The sequence below is a fragment of the Kryptolebias marmoratus genome, linkage group LG4 (genome assembly GCF_001649575.2).
Source record: "Kryptolebias marmoratus isolate JLee-2015 linkage group LG4, ASM164957v2, whole genome shotgun sequence".
Lineage (NCBI taxonomy): Eukaryota > Metazoa > Chordata > Actinopteri > Cyprinodontiformes > Rivulidae > Kryptolebias > Kryptolebias marmoratus.
The window spans coordinates 13,300,773-13,319,351 of record NC_051433.1 but is presented as its reverse complement, the minus strand read 5'-3'; the positions used below and the strand labels follow the sequence as shown (position 1 = coordinate 13,319,351).

General features: G+C 42.4%; 4 protein-coding genes across 6 annotated transcripts in view; 3 read left to right on the top strand and 1 right to left on the bottom strand.

The window, feature by feature from the left end:
• The window catches only part of LOC108235722 (mitochondrial RNA pseudouridine synthase rpusd4), a 4,623-nt gene extending 2,022 nt beyond the window's left edge, over window positions 1–2,601 (top strand). Inside the window, exons 2-6 of the mRNA XM_017415909.3 lie at window positions 158–365; window positions 461–554; window positions 813–963; window positions 1,052–1,149; window positions 1,803–2,601. Of these exons, the coding sequence (XP_017271398.1) occupies window positions 158–365; window positions 461–554; window positions 813–963; window positions 1,052–1,149; window positions 1,803–2,003 (752 nt within the window). The 3' untranslated portion in view covers window positions 2,004–2,601. The remainder of the gene's footprint in view (window positions 1–157; window positions 366–460; window positions 555–812; window positions 964–1,051; window positions 1,150–1,802) is intronic.
• Window positions 2,295–8,838, bottom strand: LOC108235720 (glutamine-rich protein 1). 2 transcript variants are annotated; one of them, XM_037975339.1, is made up of 12 exons: window positions 8,485–8,838; window positions 6,949–7,208; window positions 6,059–6,133; window positions 5,761–5,898; window positions 4,871–5,674; window positions 4,396–4,555; window positions 4,100–4,254; window positions 3,909–4,023; window positions 3,719–3,827; window positions 3,477–3,628; window positions 3,307–3,397; window positions 2,295–3,205 (listed from the first exon to the last, which is right to left on the bottom strand). In XM_037975339.1, exons 2-12 carry the CDS (start codon window positions 7,195–7,197, stop codon window positions 3,022–3,024), a joined length of 2,232 nt encoding a protein of 743 aa, XP_037831267.1. In that variant the 5' UTR covers window positions 7,198–7,208; window positions 8,485–8,838; the 3' UTR covers window positions 2,295–3,021. The 2 variants fall into 2 exon arrangements, with proteins under 2 accessions (XP_037831267.1, XP_017271396.1); XM_017415907.3 differs by lacking the exon at window positions 8,485–8,838 and adding an exon at window positions 7,930–8,359.
• A 614-nt stretch (window positions 8,839–9,452) lies between these two features.
• On the top strand, window positions 9,453–13,423 carry LOC108235693 (proline-rich transmembrane protein 3). Of its 2 annotated transcripts, XM_017415842.3 has the most exons (4): window positions 9,453–9,664; window positions 10,734–11,028; window positions 11,137–11,235; window positions 11,324–13,423. In XM_017415842.3, exons 2-4 carry the CDS (start codon window positions 10,755–10,757, stop codon window positions 12,955–12,957), a joined length of 2,007 nt encoding a protein of 668 aa, XP_017271331.1. In that variant the 5' UTR covers window positions 9,453–9,664; window positions 10,734–10,754; the 3' UTR covers window positions 12,958–13,423. The 2 variants fall into 2 exon arrangements, with proteins under 2 accessions (XP_017271331.1, XP_017271330.1); XM_017415841.3 differs by having other exon boundaries at window positions 10,734–11,235.
• A 381-nt stretch (window positions 13,424–13,804) lies between these two features.
• Window positions 13,805–17,676, top strand: LOC108235654 (vegetative cell wall protein gp1). Its single transcript, XM_017415772.3, has 6 exons — window positions 13,805–14,080; window positions 15,675–15,788; window positions 15,876–15,994; window positions 16,091–16,241; window positions 16,325–16,446; window positions 16,527–17,676. Exons 1-6 carry the CDS (start codon window positions 13,876–13,878, stop codon window positions 17,550–17,552), a joined length of 1,737 nt encoding a protein of 578 aa, XP_017271261.3. The 5' UTR covers window positions 13,805–13,875; the 3' UTR covers window positions 17,553–17,676.
• The last annotated feature ends 903 nt before the right edge of the window (window positions 17,677–18,579 follow it).

The following is an 18,579-nucleotide window of genomic DNA, read 5'->3' as shown; positions in this document are numbered from 1 at the left end:
CCTTTTCAGTTCAAATTGCCAACCCGCCACAGTGGCGTGTGTGTTGATCAAATTCACCCGCCACTTCAAATATTTACCCGCATTTGGCCGGTGGCAGGTGCTAATTTCCACCCCTGGTCTCACCTTGTACATTTGCTTCTGTTTTTTTGTCTTTCAGACGGCTCTGAGGTCATGTCCATCTCGTCTGTGCTCCCTGTTCTTTCAAAAATGATGGATGGGATGAAGGCGAGGTCGGACTCTCGGCTGCTCCCCTGCCTGAGTCTGGAAAAGGACTCGACCGGACCCCTCCTGCTGGCCACGTGCGAAGAAGCAGCAGAGCGCGTACTCGGCCTGAGTAAAAACAATGAAGTTCAGAGGAAATATTGGTGAGATGCTGAAAGACGGTGTTGTTATGGTCGACTATATGCTTTAATTTAAAGGAGCGCTGTTGGTTTCTAACAGTGAGTCCGTTCCTCCTCAGGGTCGTCACAGTTGGTGTTCCTGTGCCGTCTGAAGGGCTGATTGATATTCCCATCCTAGAAAAAGAGGTTTCAGGTCCTCAGCCACACTACAAGGTGCATCTTCTGTGCGTTGGATGTTATAACACCTCCTTTCCATCCATCTTCTCCCAATTGTTGTTGAAAATGTATTCAAAGTGAGATAATTAGTAAAAACCTAAACCTGTCCCGGTTTTAGCCGCAGTATGACAAAGTAAACACGTTATGCACATTAGGTTGCTGTCTGTTGGTCACGTCGTTAGTTTATTAATTAGTGGAGGCGCTGGAGAAGTCATCCTAATGGTTCACGTGAATTCAGAACTCTTGTAATTGCAGATGACTTTAAGTCCGTGTTTCAAAATGAACGACGCAGGAGACGGTTTGAACAAAATCCGGAGCCATCGGCAGGCGCACCCTGCAGTGACCAGGTACAGAGTCCTGGACAGCAGCAGTGGCTGCAGCCTCGTCGAGCTCCAGCCTTTTACCGGTAAGACCTCAGTTTCTGGGAACGACTTTCAAATCAGTTGAACCCCCTTCAGGGAAGCGGGACTTTACTCCTTTCTCATATTTCACAGGAGCGAAGCACCAGTTGAGGGTTCACATGGCGTTTGCTCTGGCGTGCCCCATTCTCGGAGACCATAAATATTCCCACTGGAACAAACTGGCGCCGCAGGTGAGACGCGTTTACAGCGTGCCACAGAAAAGGCAGCAGCGTTATCAATGAGTGGTTCAAAGCATACGATAGGAAAGACAAAATCCTTTTGACTTGGAAAAACAGAATGAAAACACCTTGATTTGGAGCCAATCGACAATGAATTAGCTAATATTAAAAAGGTACCACTGATAAAGAAGCAGTAAACACTTACAATGTCTCAGTTGGCACATGCAGGTCATGTTTAATGAATTTAGTGGGGGTTTTTTCTTCCAAGTTTTCTTTTTATCTGTATAAATTACCAGTAATGTTGTAAATTTATATATTTTTTGCATTTCTTTTATACTATGTGCACACCGCTTCAATATTTCTTCACTACTGACGTATCGACACTGATGTTTGGCAGTAAATGTTTAATTTGAAGATGTTTTGCGTTATAATTTGAAGTTGCAGTGTGGGCTGGGATGGCCTTAAAGTGCCAGAGCCAATCACCATCATTTGCTTGTTCGCTTAAAAATCTACCATAAACAGGAGCCAGAAGAGTTCATATTAGATCTTAATTCCCGTATAGGTCAACACGTGGAACTTCTTGTTGGATACTAGATCACACGTAGGACACACATATGACCAAGTGCTGTTTAAGGTCCTAGTTTTGGTACGTTTTTATTCCACAGAAATTACCAGAACGAGTGCTGAAAAAGCTTGGACTGGAGCAGAGCAAGAGCCGACACCTTCCTCTTCATCTGCACGAGCGACAGCTGACGCTCCCGGGATCCGACCAGGAGAGCATATCTGTGTCCTGTCCCCTCCCCAAGTTCTTCATGCAAACACTGAGGAGATTACAATTAACACTTCCAGAAAGCAAAGATAATTAAATAATCTCTGCATTCGAGTTTCTGCAGTCAAATCAACGTCTGTAACGGAGGGGCTCGAGTTGCAAAAAAGGATTTAATCATTTAAATTAAATGGAAAAACTAAATATCAATGTGTGATTATTAGGCACAGAAAGCTTTTTGAAGACCTTTGACGTGTTGGTGGCCAAGTGTGTGACTGTAACGAGCTTTTAATAATAAACTAGACAAGAACTAATTCTGAATTAGTCAACTAAAAGTTGGGCACAAAGCACTGATAGCTTTTCTGTTCGACAAGATTCATAATACAGACAATCCCTTCTGTATTTCCTCTTTAATATCCTACTGTACACACAGACATAAATCATTAAGTTGGCAAAAGTCTGATGGGTGTTTCAAATGCTAATTTTGACTGGAATTACTGATTTACTACAATATAACTAGGACCTGTAAAATTGTTCAGGTTCAGCTTGAAGACCCCGACCCCATCACAATCCAAGTGTTGAGTAAAAAACAAAACAAAAAAGGCACACATTTCATTTTAAGATTTAAACATAGATACTGTTTAAATTGTAGTCAGAATACAAAAAAAAAACAAAAACGTGAACAATATTCCAAGTAATTATTTTGAGTTCCAATCCAACATAGTGAGACCTTTTAAAGAGAAGTAAGACGTGAGAGTAAGATGTTAAAAGGTCGTATAACTTTGTGTCACGTTAAGACTTCTACAAAAGACGTACTACAGCCGCTCAAGAGCATCAATCGGGACCCGGCGCTCAAGACTCGAGTCCCGCTCTCCTGCGGGGTCAAAGGCCGCAGAGCCGATATCTAACAAAGAAAGTCACCAGAAGTAACTGTCCACCCCATCAGCTGGAAAAATTAGGAGGAAAAAATCTCAGAAACTAGCAAAAGCAATCAGTATAATCTCCTCAGAAGAGAGCGATTGTTTCAGAAGCTGTCCCGCTTTATTTGATGGCTATTGAGATGTGGAGTCAGGATGGGTACTGCATAGTCAATCTGAAGTCCAGTCAGTCCTCTCCTTTTAGTTTTCTAGACCGGAGCCGATAATCTCCTGGATCTCTCGGACTACGATGATGCGAGCCAGCGTGACTTCCACTTGCTGACTCGTGAGGGGCTGAGACGAGTACCACATCGGGCTGTTCGGCGCCACAACGGGCTCTGGAGTCATGTAGTAGACGTCGTTGCGCCCTTTGACACTTTGGGGACTGGAGAGGAAAAGAAAAGAAAGGAGTTCAATGTTTCTGGAGCACAAACAGAAGAATAATCCCAGTTTTTTGTGGGATTTAGGTGGTTGAAAGCCACTCACCATTTGAAGAGGTAAAAGTCGTAGAGTTTAATGGGACAACGAAGGGGATTCTCAGGATCTTCGATTTGCTCTACATACATGTCGTCAGTTCCTGGAAGAAACATTACGCAACGGGTTAAAAACTGTAAGTCTTACACAAACTTTAGCGTGAAAGTTGGTGTTTTGAGCACCTTTTTGTCCAGCGCTGTGCTGACTTTGTACTTTCAGAAAGCGAATACTGGTTGCCTTGTCCTTAGTATTGGTGGGGTTCTTCCTAGTGTGCCTCAGGACCTTGGAGAAGGCTACTTTCATGTGCTGTTCAGGTGTTATCAGGTGGAAATATCTGCAACAAATATTACAGCCCATTCAGTTTCTTTTTTAAAACTGGTGTCGCTAAAGAACAAATTCAGCTTATCCAGTGGTAATTACTCACTTAGTGTTAAAATACATAAGAGTTGTAAGCAATGTGGCCGGTGAATGTGCGCCAAGCTGTTTACACTCCCACAGCATCTCCTCGGTCACGTGACTTGGGATGACATAACCTGAAATAAGGAAGGGGGGAAAAAAAGTTTTACTTTTTTTCTATAAAACTACCAGTAAACTAAAAACAGACTGTGTGTTACCTAAAGGATGGACGCTGGGTTTCCAGTCATGCAAGATTTTGTGTAAACTCTCGCAAAAACGTGTGTAGTACGGGTCAGAGAAAATATCATCCACACGCCCGTTATCAGACAGATACTACAAAACAAAACAATACAATCGTTTAAAGACAAGTCTGTTGGCATTATTCATTTTAAAGTGCTTGGATACTAACCTTCTGCATGCACAGGAACACATAATACAGAACATCAGGCGCCAACTCTTCTTCTTCTGATCCCCGCGCCTCCTGAGTCATCAGAGAAAGACCCAGGTTCAGCTCGGCAACGGCGCTGGAAATCAGGTCCTCCTGGAAACGCAGGGGCTGACGACCTGAATAAAACCAGAGAGGAGTTTAAAGGTTCGCTCTTTTCCTCTAAAATTCAGAAGGTAGGAAAAGAAGGGCAAACATATAGATTTTAAATACTTCCGAGGCTTAGAAAAAAGAAAAAATATGAACACAGTTTTACTCACGTCCTATGGGTGCAAGTTTTGTTTTTTCCTGCTTGCTTAGTTCAGTGTTTTTTCGCTTCGCCCAGAGGCGCCACACTTCCAGGCCCTCCTCTGGCTTCAGAGAGATGGGAACGAGAATCTCTGCAGGAGGTTCGGCTTCGGCCTCGGCCTCCACTTGGGCCTTAATGAAAGCAAAACTTAAACTTTAAAACTCTTTCTGGCAAATAGTGAATGGAGATAAGCAAATCTTCATAATACAAATAATATCTTCTGATCTGGAGAAAGTCTGATAATAGTTTAGAAATGCATGATTGAGAGTAGGGAATATAGGAAAAACTCAAGAAGTGTGCTTAGACTTTGCGAACATTCAGGTCTATAATTAGGCTGAATCACAAACTAATATTAAAACTGATAACACGTAGAATGAAGGTAACTAAGGGGAAAATTTGAAAATCACTGAGCACATGGAATTTGTACAGAGAAATATGTTTCTAACCTGCAGATGGAGCTGCTGCTCTTGTCCTTCGACTTGGCTCTGCTGTTGACTCGGATCCCAGATGTGTACGGACTGCGTGGTGTTGTAAGTCCCTCCTACAGTCTGCACGGCCACAGGGATGTGAATATTCCCGTTCATGAACTGAGCAGGCAACAGGGTCTGTACGATTTCTTCCTGGGTCGCAGCGGAGACCGACTGCATGTCTGTGGACCTCGACGCAGAACCAGTAGGCAGCTTATCTTTGCCATTGGTGGTAGTAACCTGCACCGTGCTGTATGCATCCTGTGGTATGGCGATGTGAGTTACACCCTGCTGCTGTGGAGTGGAGTATACAGGGATGGTCCAGGTCTCACCTGTGGGACCTGTGATTGTTCCTGTAGTGCTGTACAGCTGAGCACTGTCAACAGTGAGCAGATCTGGTCGGAGGGACACGTAACTTTGCTGCTGGCCTTGAGGGATGGTCAGAACTGTGGCTACCTGTTGGCCCTGCGGAACAGCGTAGGAAACAGCAAGGGGTACATCCACCTTGCGCTTCTTAGCTGGTTGGAGAACAGTTGCAACGGCGCCGGGCCTCCTCTCGGACTCTCTGGGAGACTCCTGTTGCTGGGAAGGAGACATGGCCTCTATGGTCTGGATCTGGATCTGTTGGCCACCCTGTAGTTGAATCTGCTGGCCAGCCTGAAGCTGAATCTGATGTCCCCCTGGCAGCTGAATGTGCTGCGTTCCTTGCAACTGGATTTGCTCGCCGCTCGACAGTTGAATTTGCTGCCCTCCGGCAACTGCTGCAATCAGCTGAGCTTGAATCTGTGGAACCATCAGCACAGCCACAAATTATAAAAAGAACATCTAATGCTTGGACTTGGTACTGATGACAGACACGGTTCCTGCACCTGCTGTTGCTGTTCCTCTGTGAGTTCTCCTTGCTGCACCAGCTGGGCTGTTGAGATTCCCTGGAGGTCCTGATGAGACGGGGAGGCCACCTGAAGAACCTGGCCAACCGTTTGGCCCTGCTGTTCCTGGATCTGAACCTGGCACAAAGAGGGGTGATGTCAAATTAACGCACCAGAAAACATTTGAACATTTCAAAGTGTCATTTTACTTTCTGACAATGAGCAATGATGACATTTTTTAAACCAAACAACCAAAATTGTAATTTACTTTTTTAAAATTACAAGTATATAAACTTACCTGCACTTGAAGTTGCTGCTCAGATCCTTGATGCACAGACATTTGGGGTGAAATCTCTGTTGAGGTCACTTGCACCTGTTAAAAAAAACATGTTAATTTGTGAAATGGGACAGGGGAATAGCTGTAAAACATGCTATAATGACTAAGAAAACAAGCACAACATGCTATACTTTCTGTACAATACAAAGGGAAAATATGTGGCCCTCTTTGTGTTTGACTTATATACTAATTTGCTCTGATTGTAGGGTTCCTAATTTTACAGAACAGAACGCTTGTTCCTTATGAATGGAATGAAAGCTCTGTGCAAATTAGTATGAAAACAAATATACAAATGAACAAACAGAAAAAGAAAACTGTCGCAAAGAGAAACCACTGACTGGAGGGACGTTGCTATGGTCATCTAGTAGAAGCATTAATTCAGGAATTTCTTGTTTATTAATAATCTGTACCAATGTAAAATGAAAGTGCTTCATCTTGTGAAGCTACTCGTTTATAAAACAGGGTGAATGCCATTCTGCGTGACAAACTAATAATGCTTACATACTTTTGTTGCATGAAGCTCTGGGGAAAAAGGTTATTCTTTTGAAAACCAAATGCACCAACATACCTATGATAACCAAATATCACAGTATTCTGTATAGGATCTACACAGAACACTGAAAAGGGGCTACTCATAATAGTTTTAGTAAAGCCATAGTTACTCAGCTGGAGGCAAATGGGGACTTCTTCTCAGTATTTAAAAACCAACTGTATAACATTGTGTTAAGGATACAATAAAATGACCCAAGGTGAGCTATTCAGTATACGGGCTGACACTTTATGGATTGTTTCTAAAACACAGATTTGCAGCAAGGTCACAAACATATCCAGCACCACTAAAGAGGTCTTACTGGGCAGGCCAGCTCCAGGAGAGATCCAGCCACCTCTGTGCTGTCTGTGTAGACACAGTTGGGCCCCTGCTGCTGGTAGACCATGGTTGTGGTGGTGGCAGCCCCTTCCTGCTGGCTGAACTCCTGCAGCACTTCTGGGCCCTTGGCAAGAGACTCCAGGAACTCCTTCATCTTGTGCTGAGGCACTGTGCGGGCCTTCTGCCGCACATATTCGTCAAAGGAGACCACCCCACCCTCCTGCTCATTCATCGTCACTGGATCTAAATAATAACATGTTTATTGTTATTATCATTAAACGTCATCTGACAGGACAAGTCATTTTAAACAGCTACGTTTACAATTCAGCATACTTGTACCGACATTTTAGGTAAATAGACTACTGAAATGAATACAAAGCAGCTTTATACGCCGTACTTACTAACAAATACACAATAGAGTAAACAGCTCAATTTAAGTAATGCTTGGGAGCCTTGAATTAGATAAGATGGCAAACAATCGTAATAAAGTGCATTTAGATTGAGGCTAATATGCTGCAATCAACTTTTCTGATGACTTTCGAGTTACTAATTATCCATACCCCAGTCTAGATTTATGCCTTTTCCTGTTTAAAGGTTATAAGTTAATAACCTAATGAACTAACAATTTGTTTACGTTACAATGTTTTGATTGACTCCCAACAGTAGACACATTGCGGCTAGTTGTTAGCATGTTAGCTTTATAATGTTAGCAAGGCGCTGTTTATACACAGCGCATAATAAATGGTTGCCTGGCTGGCAAATGTTTGTCTTAAATGACATCGCCTAATACAAATATAACAGCTACTATAAGTTATGCAAACAAATAACAGAGTTTGCCCCAAAACAAACATCAAAGCGAGCCCCCCTCATTCATTTCAGTTACACGACGCTAGCTAGCTAGCTGGTCGCCGTGCTAAAAACGCTAGCTAGCTAACTCGATGCCTTTCGGATCCCGTCATGCTACCTTAAATAAAACGAAATCCTCTCCTTTCCGCCAAGGCACGGTGTTTAAAAGTGAAAAAAGCCCGTAAACGTCCGACAGCTACCACCAGCACGCCATGCGCTCCGCTACATAGCGCAAAAACGTAGCAGCCGTGAAATCCCCCACAAACAACGCAGGGGGTTACACCGCGGTGAAATGCAACGGCGACGGCCAGCAGGCGAAGTCTCCTCTGACGTCTGCCTCTGTTACAGGCTGGGCTCCAGGCTGCCGTCGGCGGACGAACGTGTCTCCACCTCTGTCAAAGCACTGGCTTTTTTTCAAAATAAAATAAAAAAAAAACCACGAAGAACCCCTATTGCCCTACACCACTCCGCTTGTTTATCCACGGAGCTGTAAAATGACGGAAGTGCAGGCCCCGAAAACACAGCTCCTCTAACAGCAGCTAACGGCCTGCCGCCCAGTCCCGAGGTACAGTTCCCATCCTGGGAGCCAAAAAAAAAAAAAAAAAACAACCCCGACTCTGTGCAAAACGAAAACAAACTCAAATCTGGTCGAAGTGCAGCGAGATACTTTTACCTTTTTAATGGGTAACCGCATGTTCCACCACACTGAGTAAACCTGATGGTGATAGAAGTGAAAGCATGGACTGAAAAAAATAATAGATTACATGCACTGAGATTTATCCCGCAAACAGAAACTATTAGGACCTGATCTTTGCAGAAATATGTGATTTTATTTTACAGCTAACAGTAGTTATGAAACGTGGATGAGAAAGCTTATGTCATTACATGTTTTACCCTGATGTCTACAGCCTCCCCATCCCCAAACTAATTAGTCCAAACGATTCAAAAGTGAACACATAAACGCGCAGAAACTTGAGGTTTCGTTAAAGCGCTTCCAGCTCTGGCTCAAGTGAAGCCCGGTGAACATTTGACCGCATGTGCCTTTAACGCCACCTAACTTCCCCAGTCTGCCTTAAAGAGCCAGGCATGTGCCGCTGAGGGCGTCCCCCTGCTCGCTCCACAACAAACTGCCCCGTGCCGCTCTTAAGGTGGACCGGAGCTGATGCGCTCCCCGAATAGGCTGTGTCCCGTACACCCTGGACAGCAAAGGGTTAATCCCCCTCTCTCTCGTTGCAGACAGGCCGATTCTGCAAGGGTTTTCTTGTGCCAGTGATATTGGTAATTATGCACTTTATCTTTGTTTTGTGTGCTAAAATGGACTCATCTATCATAGAAGAAACTTGAGCTTTTTATTATACACATAACACCCACTGTCTGTAGTTTATATCAGAGTTTTTATATGCATGTCTGGACTATTAAGCTTGCAAATGGTCATGAAACAACCCAATTGTTTTTAAATTTTATCTTTATGTGACTTTGTTCCTCTGTAAGAATCTTAAAGTAATCCTTCAGAGAATGGCTTTGCATGAAATTAGCTGTCAGGTGAGACCTGCACGCTTTGTTTATTAAAAGAAATCTGCTATTTGGAAAAAAAAAATTTTTCTTTTGTAAATCCTCTATGATGACATTACTAAGAGATAGATAGCCTCTGGGTTTGTTAAAAGTCTGCTCTTAGTTGCTAAAATGGGAAGCTGCCAAGTAACCATCTGGTGCAGTAAGAGGACTAAGACGTCAGCTTGAAGGGATATATGTCTATTAGTATAAACTCACTGTGTTCTTGAGAGAGACTCGAGATGCAGCTATGAAGATGGACTGCAGCCGATGACAAACTGAATGACTGGTTGGCGCAACAGGTACCTCAGAGTTTTGTTTTTAGCAAGAACTTTAAACCCTATATGCTTACCAAATATACCTGCACAAGAAAACTCTTGAATTTATTATGATGTTTGTGACTGACATTGTGTAGCTGCAAGTTTGTTTCTGAATGAATCACATCTTCTGAGTCATTACCTCAACTAAACTCTATCAGAATATATTTGGATGCTCAACATTTTCTAACTATATAAGGTGTCAAATTTTATCAGTTAAACTGACCTAATATTGCATTTTGAAGTTGCAATATGGCACTCTGACAATATATTTAATAATTATTGTGTTGTATTGTCGATGGAGGTAACTGAAGTCACTTTTTATTTCTGTGTCATGTGTTATTTGCATACAATGAAGGTAGCAGTTTATCAAAAGGCACAAACAGGTCCAACTGGGTTGTGCTGCAAACCTGCTACGTTTATTCCTTTCAGAGATGTATTTTTTACTAGAGTACATCATCACAGATGTTGTGAAGTGTGCACACCTTCTGGATTAAATAGGATTAAATACAGGCTTGTCAGTCTGTGTGACTCCTGAGCATGGCTTAACCTTTAAAGTCTTTATACTGTCAAAACTTTAGCAATCAACGTCTAGCATTCCTCGAAGTGATGCATATCACATTTTCTTACCAGTCTTTTAGAATAACATCATCTTTTGTTGAGAATTGACAAAGTTGTAGCTGTTTTGGTGAAACCTCAAAAATAACATTATGGGTAATCTCATGCCACACTCAGAGTATGTTCTGAATGACTCTCAGCTACTTAATTTTTGCTCTATATTTGTAAAACTGATTAAGTCATAGCCATTTTTGTGTTGGTTAATGTTGATTAAGAGCTTTCTATTCCATCATTGTGTTAAGCTGAACCCTAATAAGTAAAAGTAAAGACTAATCAATGTCTTTTTTGTCATATAATGCAAGAACTACTATTATTTTTGGATTGTGAAACATTTCAAAATTTTTCAAAAATATAAATCCATTTGTTGCATATTTTCTGCTCAGGTCGACAGAAATTTAAAAAAAATTTAATCTCTCTTTTTTATTCTTTTTTGCAGGTCTAAATTTTTAAAAACAAAATGGGGCGTTCAGCTGTTCTTTGTGTCACATTGATCGCATCTTTCTGCTCACTTGGAAGTCTTTACAAAGCTCCACGCTTACTGGGCGTCTCCGATTCGTTCAAGACATCTCAGAGCCCAAGTAGAAGCATTAATGATGCGAACGATGCAACCAGCGAAGCCATCTTTCATTCGGAGAGCTCTGTGGAGGGCAGCGGATATATTCCTGGTAATGTGAATTCACCGCAACCCGGCGCTGAGAGCCGCATCCTAAAAGAGTCTGAAGAAGTGATAGGTGCGAAACATTCTGGTTCTGAAACCATATTAAGTACAAGACCAGCACTTAGTGTTCGGTCCTCAGAGGTTCACAACCCGGGAGCTGAAACAGCTGATTTCATTACAGGAGACACTCACTCCTCTGGCGTCTCAAAGGAAACTGATTTGGATAACAGCCACATAACAACCGAGGAACAAGGAAGTCATTCTTCCACCTTTTTGACTGGTGAGTAAACTTTATTTAAAATATAAACCATTATTTGTCTTCTTTGAATATATGAAACATGATTGGCCATTTTTTTTTCTTCTTTTAGGCGGAGACAAACTCCCAGTTCAAACCAGTTTGTTCACCTTCATGAACCATCCCAGCCTGTCAGGACCTGGAGGTCCCTGTGTGCTCGGCGTCACACCTTGTTCTGTTTTTAACAACTTTAACGGCACCTCTCTGCTCTGGGACGACATGAGGCGCACGCTGGCGTTTGCCTGGGAGCTGCACGTCTTTGGATCTGCTGGTCTCTTCACGCTGATGGCAGTCCTGGCTGTTTTAGGAATGGCTGGAGCGTGCACTCTTCCTCACCCCCTGTGCAACGGCCTAACCCTGTCAAACAGTCTCCTGATTATGGGTGCTGCTTTGCGCGCTGCTCTCCTTCTTCTCGATCCTTACGGCACCCGTCGGATCCTTCCTCACGCCACTCTGGCAGCTCTTCACAATGTTCCTCTGCAGCTTCTTCTGTGGGCACAGGTTGTCCTCGCTCTAATCACTCTCAGAGGGTTAAAAGTATTACTTTTCCCATTAAAGCTGCAGCATTCATGGCTGGTTGGATGGCTCGGTGTATCCCACTGCGCTGCTTTACTTACATCTGACTTATACTCCTCAGCGTTGTCCCCTGCTCTTCCTCTTTTGCTTCAGACACTTTCCCTTTGTTGGGGTGTCCCTATTTGCTTGGAGATTCTCACCAAGTCCCTTTCCAATCCCCGACCCTGTCCCAGCTCCTCTGTTCCACAGTGGGTTCCATCACAGAGGACAGAGAGGCTTGGGAGGCAAGTAATAGCGGTGTGTGCCTTCCTTGGGGTGCTCTGCTGCAGCCTTCAGATGTATAGTCTCCTCTGGCTTTATGGGTTACTGGGAAACTGGAGGCGCTTTGGTTGGGGCTGGTGGCTCACTCAGTTTTGGGCCAGAATACTTGAGTTAGCATGGGGATTCTCCATGCTGTTTCTGGGCTCGTGGATTTTCTGGACCCCTTCAAAGGGTCATGCAAAAGGCGGCCACTGGCAGGGTAGAAACGAGGTTTGCAAAAGGGTAGAAAAGAAAAGCTTGTGGCAGAAGATCTGGGCTAGGATGCAGAAAGGCCTACTGAGAAAACCTGAGAAGTCCTGGGAAGATTTAATACCAAATAACTGGGCAAAGTTCAACCTGTCTCGAGCAGGGATCAGCAACAGTCCAATGTATGATGGTGAACCAAGCACCATTATATCAGAATACAGTCCTGATCCTGTTAGCAACAGCTCTGACTCTCAGACTGCCTTCCTGTGGCAAAAAGTCGGCGAGCGAGAATGTGTCCTTTCACTGATAGAATATGATATGCGGCCGCTGTCTCCTGTTAACCTCAGGCGCACCATTGATAATGCTCTTTGTCACGGACAGCTTGTAGCAGGAAGCGTGTTCACTCCTCCACCACCATCTTGGACGCAGACCGTGGGCACAGATGGTGACACCGGCCCATTTGCCTTCCCTCCAGCTTATGTCGGCTACAGGTGGATGATGGATTCAGAGTCTATATCTGCGTCTCTAGATCATTTCCAGGCTAAAGAGCCGGCGCAGTCTGTGTGTGCGACACCTGATTATAACGGCAGCATTGGCTCTCCGGCTGCTGGACAAAAGGGAGAGGAGTTTTCAGCAGTGATGCATCAACGTGACTGGTCTGACGATGAAGTCACAGACCTCTGAGGTCACCACCACCACAAAATCACTCAAGCTGGGCTGCAATGAACCTTCAAGACATGAAGTGAATCAGTGTGATTTCTGAGAGTCTTAATTTAAACTTAAGAAAGATTATATTGGAAGTATTTAGACTATGAGCCATTAGAGTAATCATCATCACACTACTATTTTCATGATGTGTAAGCTTTATTATTTGTCAAAAATGTTTTTTGATGTGTTTGAATTTGACATGTTTTAGAAGATTTTGTTTCACAAGGAGAGGGCATAAAATGGTTGCAGAAAAGTACAAATGGCAATTATTTCTTACATATATTATGACATTTTCATGTTGAATAATGTTTGTTTTTATCTGCCAGTGTTATTTATAAGTCTAAATACAAATCATTGTTTATTCTTTTTTGCACCAGTTATGTGATAAATGACCTACTGTTTTTACTGTGGTATTTGTAAATAAAGATACTTTCTAAAATCATACATTTTTCTCTGGACTATATTTTCCCCTCAATTAAATATGCATCAGTTTTTTGGTATCTTTTACTAAAAAGTCCTTCTTAGCCAATGAGTCTGGGCTGTAGATGCCAAACCCTTGTCTTTATACTTATAGAAAACAAGCAAAAAAAAAACAATAAATAAACAAACATTATATTAGCCTTCACTGAATCTAGTCTTTTTTAAAATGATATAATGACACTGAGGTCTAATCAGTGAATTCATATCAGAAATGCAATATTTCAGACGGTTTGGTCTGCTCCTGAACGCAGCATGTTTCTTCATCAGCGACCTCTGTCTCAACAGGTGCGCTCGATGACGTAGCGGCGATTGATTGGCCAATTAATGTCACACTAAATGTCGCGAGGATCGACAGCGTTTGTCTTTGCCGAACTTTTCAAAAGCACACGCCCAAAAAAAATCGCAAGAGGTGTGATGCCTTGGAAGAAGGTTTTGTTGCGTTTTGTTGTTGCTGTTCTCCTGACGTCCTGCTGTGACGGACAGACTGATGAAGAGGAGGAGAGGCCTCATCACCTGAGTCACCTGGAGTCTGTTTTAAAACTCCAACCTCCGGCTCCAGCTCGACCCGGTTCACTTACTTTTAGACATGACCAACAGGGTGACTCGAGTTCAACCAAAGGTGAGTTTTTAGCCCTAAATTCCGTTATTTGACGGCGAGGCCTTGATAAGATATTGAAATATTTATGAGGGGTTCAGCCCAGAAGTATTTGAATAATTTCCTTTAAAAACAAACAAACAAACTTTATTACAGCGTGATGGATAGATGGATGGATGTACTTTAATAATCCCAGCTTGAGAAATTTTTGTTGCAGGAACAGACAATAATACAATAACTTATTGAAAGGATGATAATTAAGACAGTGCAACAAAATGCAAAATGATGTGACTCAAACTGCTAACAATACATTTTAAAGCTGTGCAAAATATGATTTAAAAATTGTGCAAAAAGGAGAGTTTGAAGGTGTGCTGCAGGCCTATTTGCCAAGGTTTGCTTTTAATACAAAATGATTAGTCATTTGTCTTTATTTTCCTTAGCTGGACTACTAAAATGAAAAACTTAAAGCCTTGAGATTGATCACAACGGCCTATATTAAACTGTAGGCTGCTAACAATATCTATTTATATTGTATGCCAAAAAGTGCTCTTAAACAATGAGAAACTGTTCACTTTGTGCTCTGTCAGTGACCTGTTCTCGTCTTATGATGCTCAGTCTGTCTGTCTGTATCACCTTCAAAACGAGGGAAAAAACACACTGAATTGATCAGAACAGAGTTTGAGTTCTCAAGTCTAGGTTTGAAAATCAGCCTAGGTTTCATTCATACTGAGACTTTATCAAATGGTTGAACACAATAAGTATTTTAAAGCTAGTTTATAGTATAAGGGTGTATTTTTTTTTTTTGCTAGTTTCAAACACTCGGAACTAGTTTATGTTGAGTCAACACATCCAAGGTAATCTACTTCACAACCCTTCAGTTATGGTAACGAGGTATGGATGGTGAAATAACTTCCTCTGTCGGGTGTCTGGGTTCAGCCTTGGAGATAAAGGGAAGAGGCTGCTGGAAAGATGGATGTTTGGTGCAGAAACAACAGAATTTAACATTGTATGGTTTTAAAAATGCTTAGATTGTTACATAATCAAAAAATGGTCTTTTTGTTTGAAGACGATTCAGCAAAATAAAGCTCTTGGCTTCTATGTACAATTTAAACATGAAAGGTTTTCAGGAGTTTTATATCTTCAAACTGATGTCAAACAGTTAATTCATCTATCCACAAATCAGCATCGCTTCTCAGTAACATGTGAGGAGGTTTCTGGTGAATGTTGTAACCATAGTTTTATCCCAATATTTAGGCAACATTTCTGCTTTAGCAGAAGGGGCTGCACTCAGTGGAACTGTGATTTGACTAAATTCAACTGCACAGAAATGTTTTTTTTTTTGGTCTACTTCTACATCCAAACAAGCATCAACCTCTCTCTGTTAGCTCAAATCTTTATTATGACACATTTCCAAAAGCACATTATGGAGACCAAATTTTAGCTTTAGATGACTAAAAAGAGCCAAAAAGCTCAAACTAGTAGTCATGATAAAATTTTTTATTTTTTTCCCCCAAGAAAATAGGATGCAGAAGGTATTCATTGCTTGAATGTGAAATAAAAGTTTATATTGGTAGAACTTGTTTTGTTTTCTTGGTTCATTTCTGACTGGTGTGTTCAGTGTCACAGTTGGCTGCTAAAGTGAAGCGCCTGAATCCATCAGTCCGATGCGGCGACAACCACATGACCCTGACTGTCAACCGGATCAAAGCTCCACATTTTCTTGTTGATACCGGTAAGTTCCAGGTTCTATAAGTCCTAATCGTTGGCCTCAACACAAAATCCCATTTTTAATTTCTTTTTTTCCTTTGATTCCAAGCAGGTGCTGAACCTCATACTCCTCTCTCCCAGATGCCTGCTGCATGTGGCTTCTCTGTGAAGAGGTCCCGCCGGGATGTGCAGTACGCCACGTCCTATCAGGGCTGTCATGTCAGCAGGGAGGTAAGATTTCACCTTCAGCGCCACAGTCTGCTCACATAGTCTTCAGATAATTTGTAGTGTACTCAGGCGAACGTCCCTGCTGTTCCTCTTCTGTAGGATGACGCTTATGTCCTACCGCTGCTTTTTCAAGGGGCTCCGATGACAATGTCTTGCCCCAATATGTTCACGTTGCCCGCTGTTGTCTGCTTACCATCAAAGATGGTGGTGAAGCTTGGTGGTGTAGGAGCAAAGGACCTCAAAATAAAGGGTAAGCAATGTATAATACAATCATTTATCAGCTCTAGTAAATGGTTTCAGTCTTTAAAAAAAATGTTCCTAAAACTGTTGTAGTGTCTGGCACGTGGCAGCCTTTACCATCAGCCTGTAGCAGCTGTGGACTGACTTTTAAAGAGGTTTCTGGAGAACTGGCACTGATTGCTCCCTACAGCTTAGACTTGTGTGTATCGCTGAAGGTACGAGGGGCCATTTCTACGGTTGAGCATGGAAGCTGAACTGTAAAGATGCTTTTGATTGACTCAGGTTTTTGTTGCAGGATGGAGAGCATTCACTTTCTCTTCAGTGGAGAGATTATGAGGTTTTAGCAGTATGCCCTGCAGTACCAGACACTAACCCTACAGCTGAAACCACAACGCCCCCTAGTGACAGTAGCCAAGTCCTGCAGCATCCTCAGAACCCTTATTTACCAATGTTCTCTCAAATGTTACAGCCCTGGCCCCCGGGTCCAGTCCCTAGAGCACCGTCGCCACAGTTTGTCTTTGTTGCCTCAAACTCGCCTGAAAACCAAAAAGTACCAGAAGCCGAGAGCCCTGCTTTATCATTTATGCCACCGTTGCCTCGGTTCTTTGTGCTTCCCAGGCTTGAACCGCCAGCACAGACTTATAGGATTGAAAATACTCAAGTAAAACAGGACCAGTTTCCCCAGATGCCGCTGCCTCTTCAGTATCAAGTTCCCTTATTCTCAGAGTTTCCCATGGCACCTGGAATTGTCCAACAAGAGACCCCATCCCCGCCTTCTGCCACTAGTACAGAGACTTTGCGAACAACGTCTGAGCCCACAACGGCGAACAAGGAGAAGCTTCAACTTTCTCTGCAGTCACAGTTTCCAGTGCTGCCTCAGAATCCTATTCCATCAGTCCTTAAACACCCATTTCATTCAGAAGATAAAACTCAAGTTGACTATCCCGAAACTGGAATCGAGCAGCTCAAACCTAAACACCACAACCAGGTTTTCCAGTTCCCCGTGTTGTATTCTCCTCTTAATTATCTGTCTAAAGAACCAAACCTGTTGACTGTCACTGCTGCAACCTCTACCAGTGCCGGCCCAACTGGGTCAACGCCACCTGGAAATTCTTTCTACCAACCACACCCTTATATGCCAGTATATCTACTTCCTGAACAGCCTTCCATGCCAGGATTTCTGCATCCTCCGAACAAGCCTTCTACAAATCCAGCTCCATCTGATCAGCATGAACATCAGCCCGTCTATCACGTCATGCAACCTTTCTACCCTTTTCTTCCCGAGCAGAGGCAAACGGCACCTGCAGGAAGCTTAAAATGACTCGGCTGATTCAGCTCCGGAGCATGGGAGACCATCTCTGATGGGTTTGCTTAAAATGTTTTCTTTTTTTTCTTTTTGAAATAAAGCTGTGACAAACTCTAAAAAAAATAGTTGTGGAATTAAAATGTTTCAGGTGAAATAATAGCACTTTGTAATGCAATTTTCAGATAAGTGGTTTAAAGAACCTTTAAGTTTTTAAAATTGCTCAACTAATATAAAAAAAGCCAAGTAAAATTCAGTTAAGTTGAAGCCAAGAAAAAAAGAAAATTGGCAGATTTTAAATCCTTATTAACTCTGCTTAAAAGATTTCTCTTTATTCTTCAAATACTTGTTTTAATACACACCCAGTGGGCAAAATCACACTTCTGTTTCATTCATTTAATGTAAAAAGTAAGTCATTGTTGCTTTTAGGTGGAAAACGTACCAGCAAATCCAGAAGCACAACACATTAAAGCAAATTGCAAAACAGCATTCCAAGAAACGTGGGAAACGTTGCGTATCAAAGTAGAAAACATTTGGTTACAGCCCTGAGGGGAAAAAAGTAAAAATAGGAATGAGTATTACAAACAAAACACAGGAAGATAAAAAAGACACCATTCTAGCACAAAGCAGAACTTCTGAATTTTTTTTTTTAACCCTAACACTGGTGGAGCTCTTGGAATGTAGTTTAACCAGCATAAATGTTTTGGGTATCTTTTATTGTAATTATGACAAGTATGTGTCATGTGTCCTCTGGTGGCAAAATATTTTTTTTGTAATTCAGATTTCCATAAAAATTAGCCCATAAAGACATCTAGCTATCCCAGTAACTAAAATAGCATATAATCTACTTTATACATAATTTGCCTTATAATTTCTTTTAAATCTGACGGAGCTTTAACTCCCACCTCCAGGAGAACTTCGAACATGTTCCGGGGGAGGCGGGGGACATTGAGTCCGAGTGGGCCATGTTCCGTGCCTCCATTGTTGAGGCGGCTTATCGGAGCTGTGGCCGCAAGGTGGTTGGTGCCTGTCGTGGCGGCAACCC

What these genes read in the sequence shown, in the direction of transcription:
- LOC108235693 (XM_017415841.3), top strand. Translation starts at nt 10,755, where the DNA reads ATGGGGCGTTCAGCTGTTCTTTGTGTCACATTGATCGCATCTTTCTGC. An exon ending in TTCTTCCACCTTTTTGACTG is followed by an intron (nt 11,236 to 11,323) that starts GTGAGTAAACTT and finishes TTCTTCTTTTAG; the next exon opens with GCGGAGACAAACTCCCAGTT.
- LOC108235654 (XM_017415772.3), top strand. Translation starts at nt 13,876, where the DNA reads ATGCCTTGGAAGAAGGTTTTGTTGCGTTTTGTTGTTGCTGTTCTCCTG. An exon ending in TGACTCGAGTTCAACCAAAG is followed by an intron (nt 14,081 to 15,674) that starts GTGAGTTTTTAG and finishes TGGTGTGTTCAG; the next exon opens with TGTCACAGTTGGCTGCTAAA. An exon ending in ACATTTTCTTGTTGATACCG is followed by an intron (nt 15,789 to 15,875) that starts GTAAGTTCCAGG and finishes GATTCCAAGCAG; the next exon opens with GTGCTGAACCTCATACTCCT.
- LOC108235720 (XM_037975339.1), bottom strand. Translation starts at nt 7,197, where the DNA reads ATGAATGAGCAGGAGGGTGGGGTGGTCTCCTTTGACGAATATGTGCGG. An exon ending in CAGAGGAACAGCAACAGCAG is followed by an intron (nt 5,675 to 5,760) that starts GTGCAGGAACCG and finishes ATGGTTCCACAG; the next exon opens with ATTCAAGCTCAGCTGATTGC. An exon ending in AAAACTTGCACCCATAGGAC is followed by an intron (nt 4,255 to 4,395) that starts GTGAGTAAAACT and finishes GGTTTTATTCAG; the next exon opens with GTCGTCAGCCCCTGCGTTTC.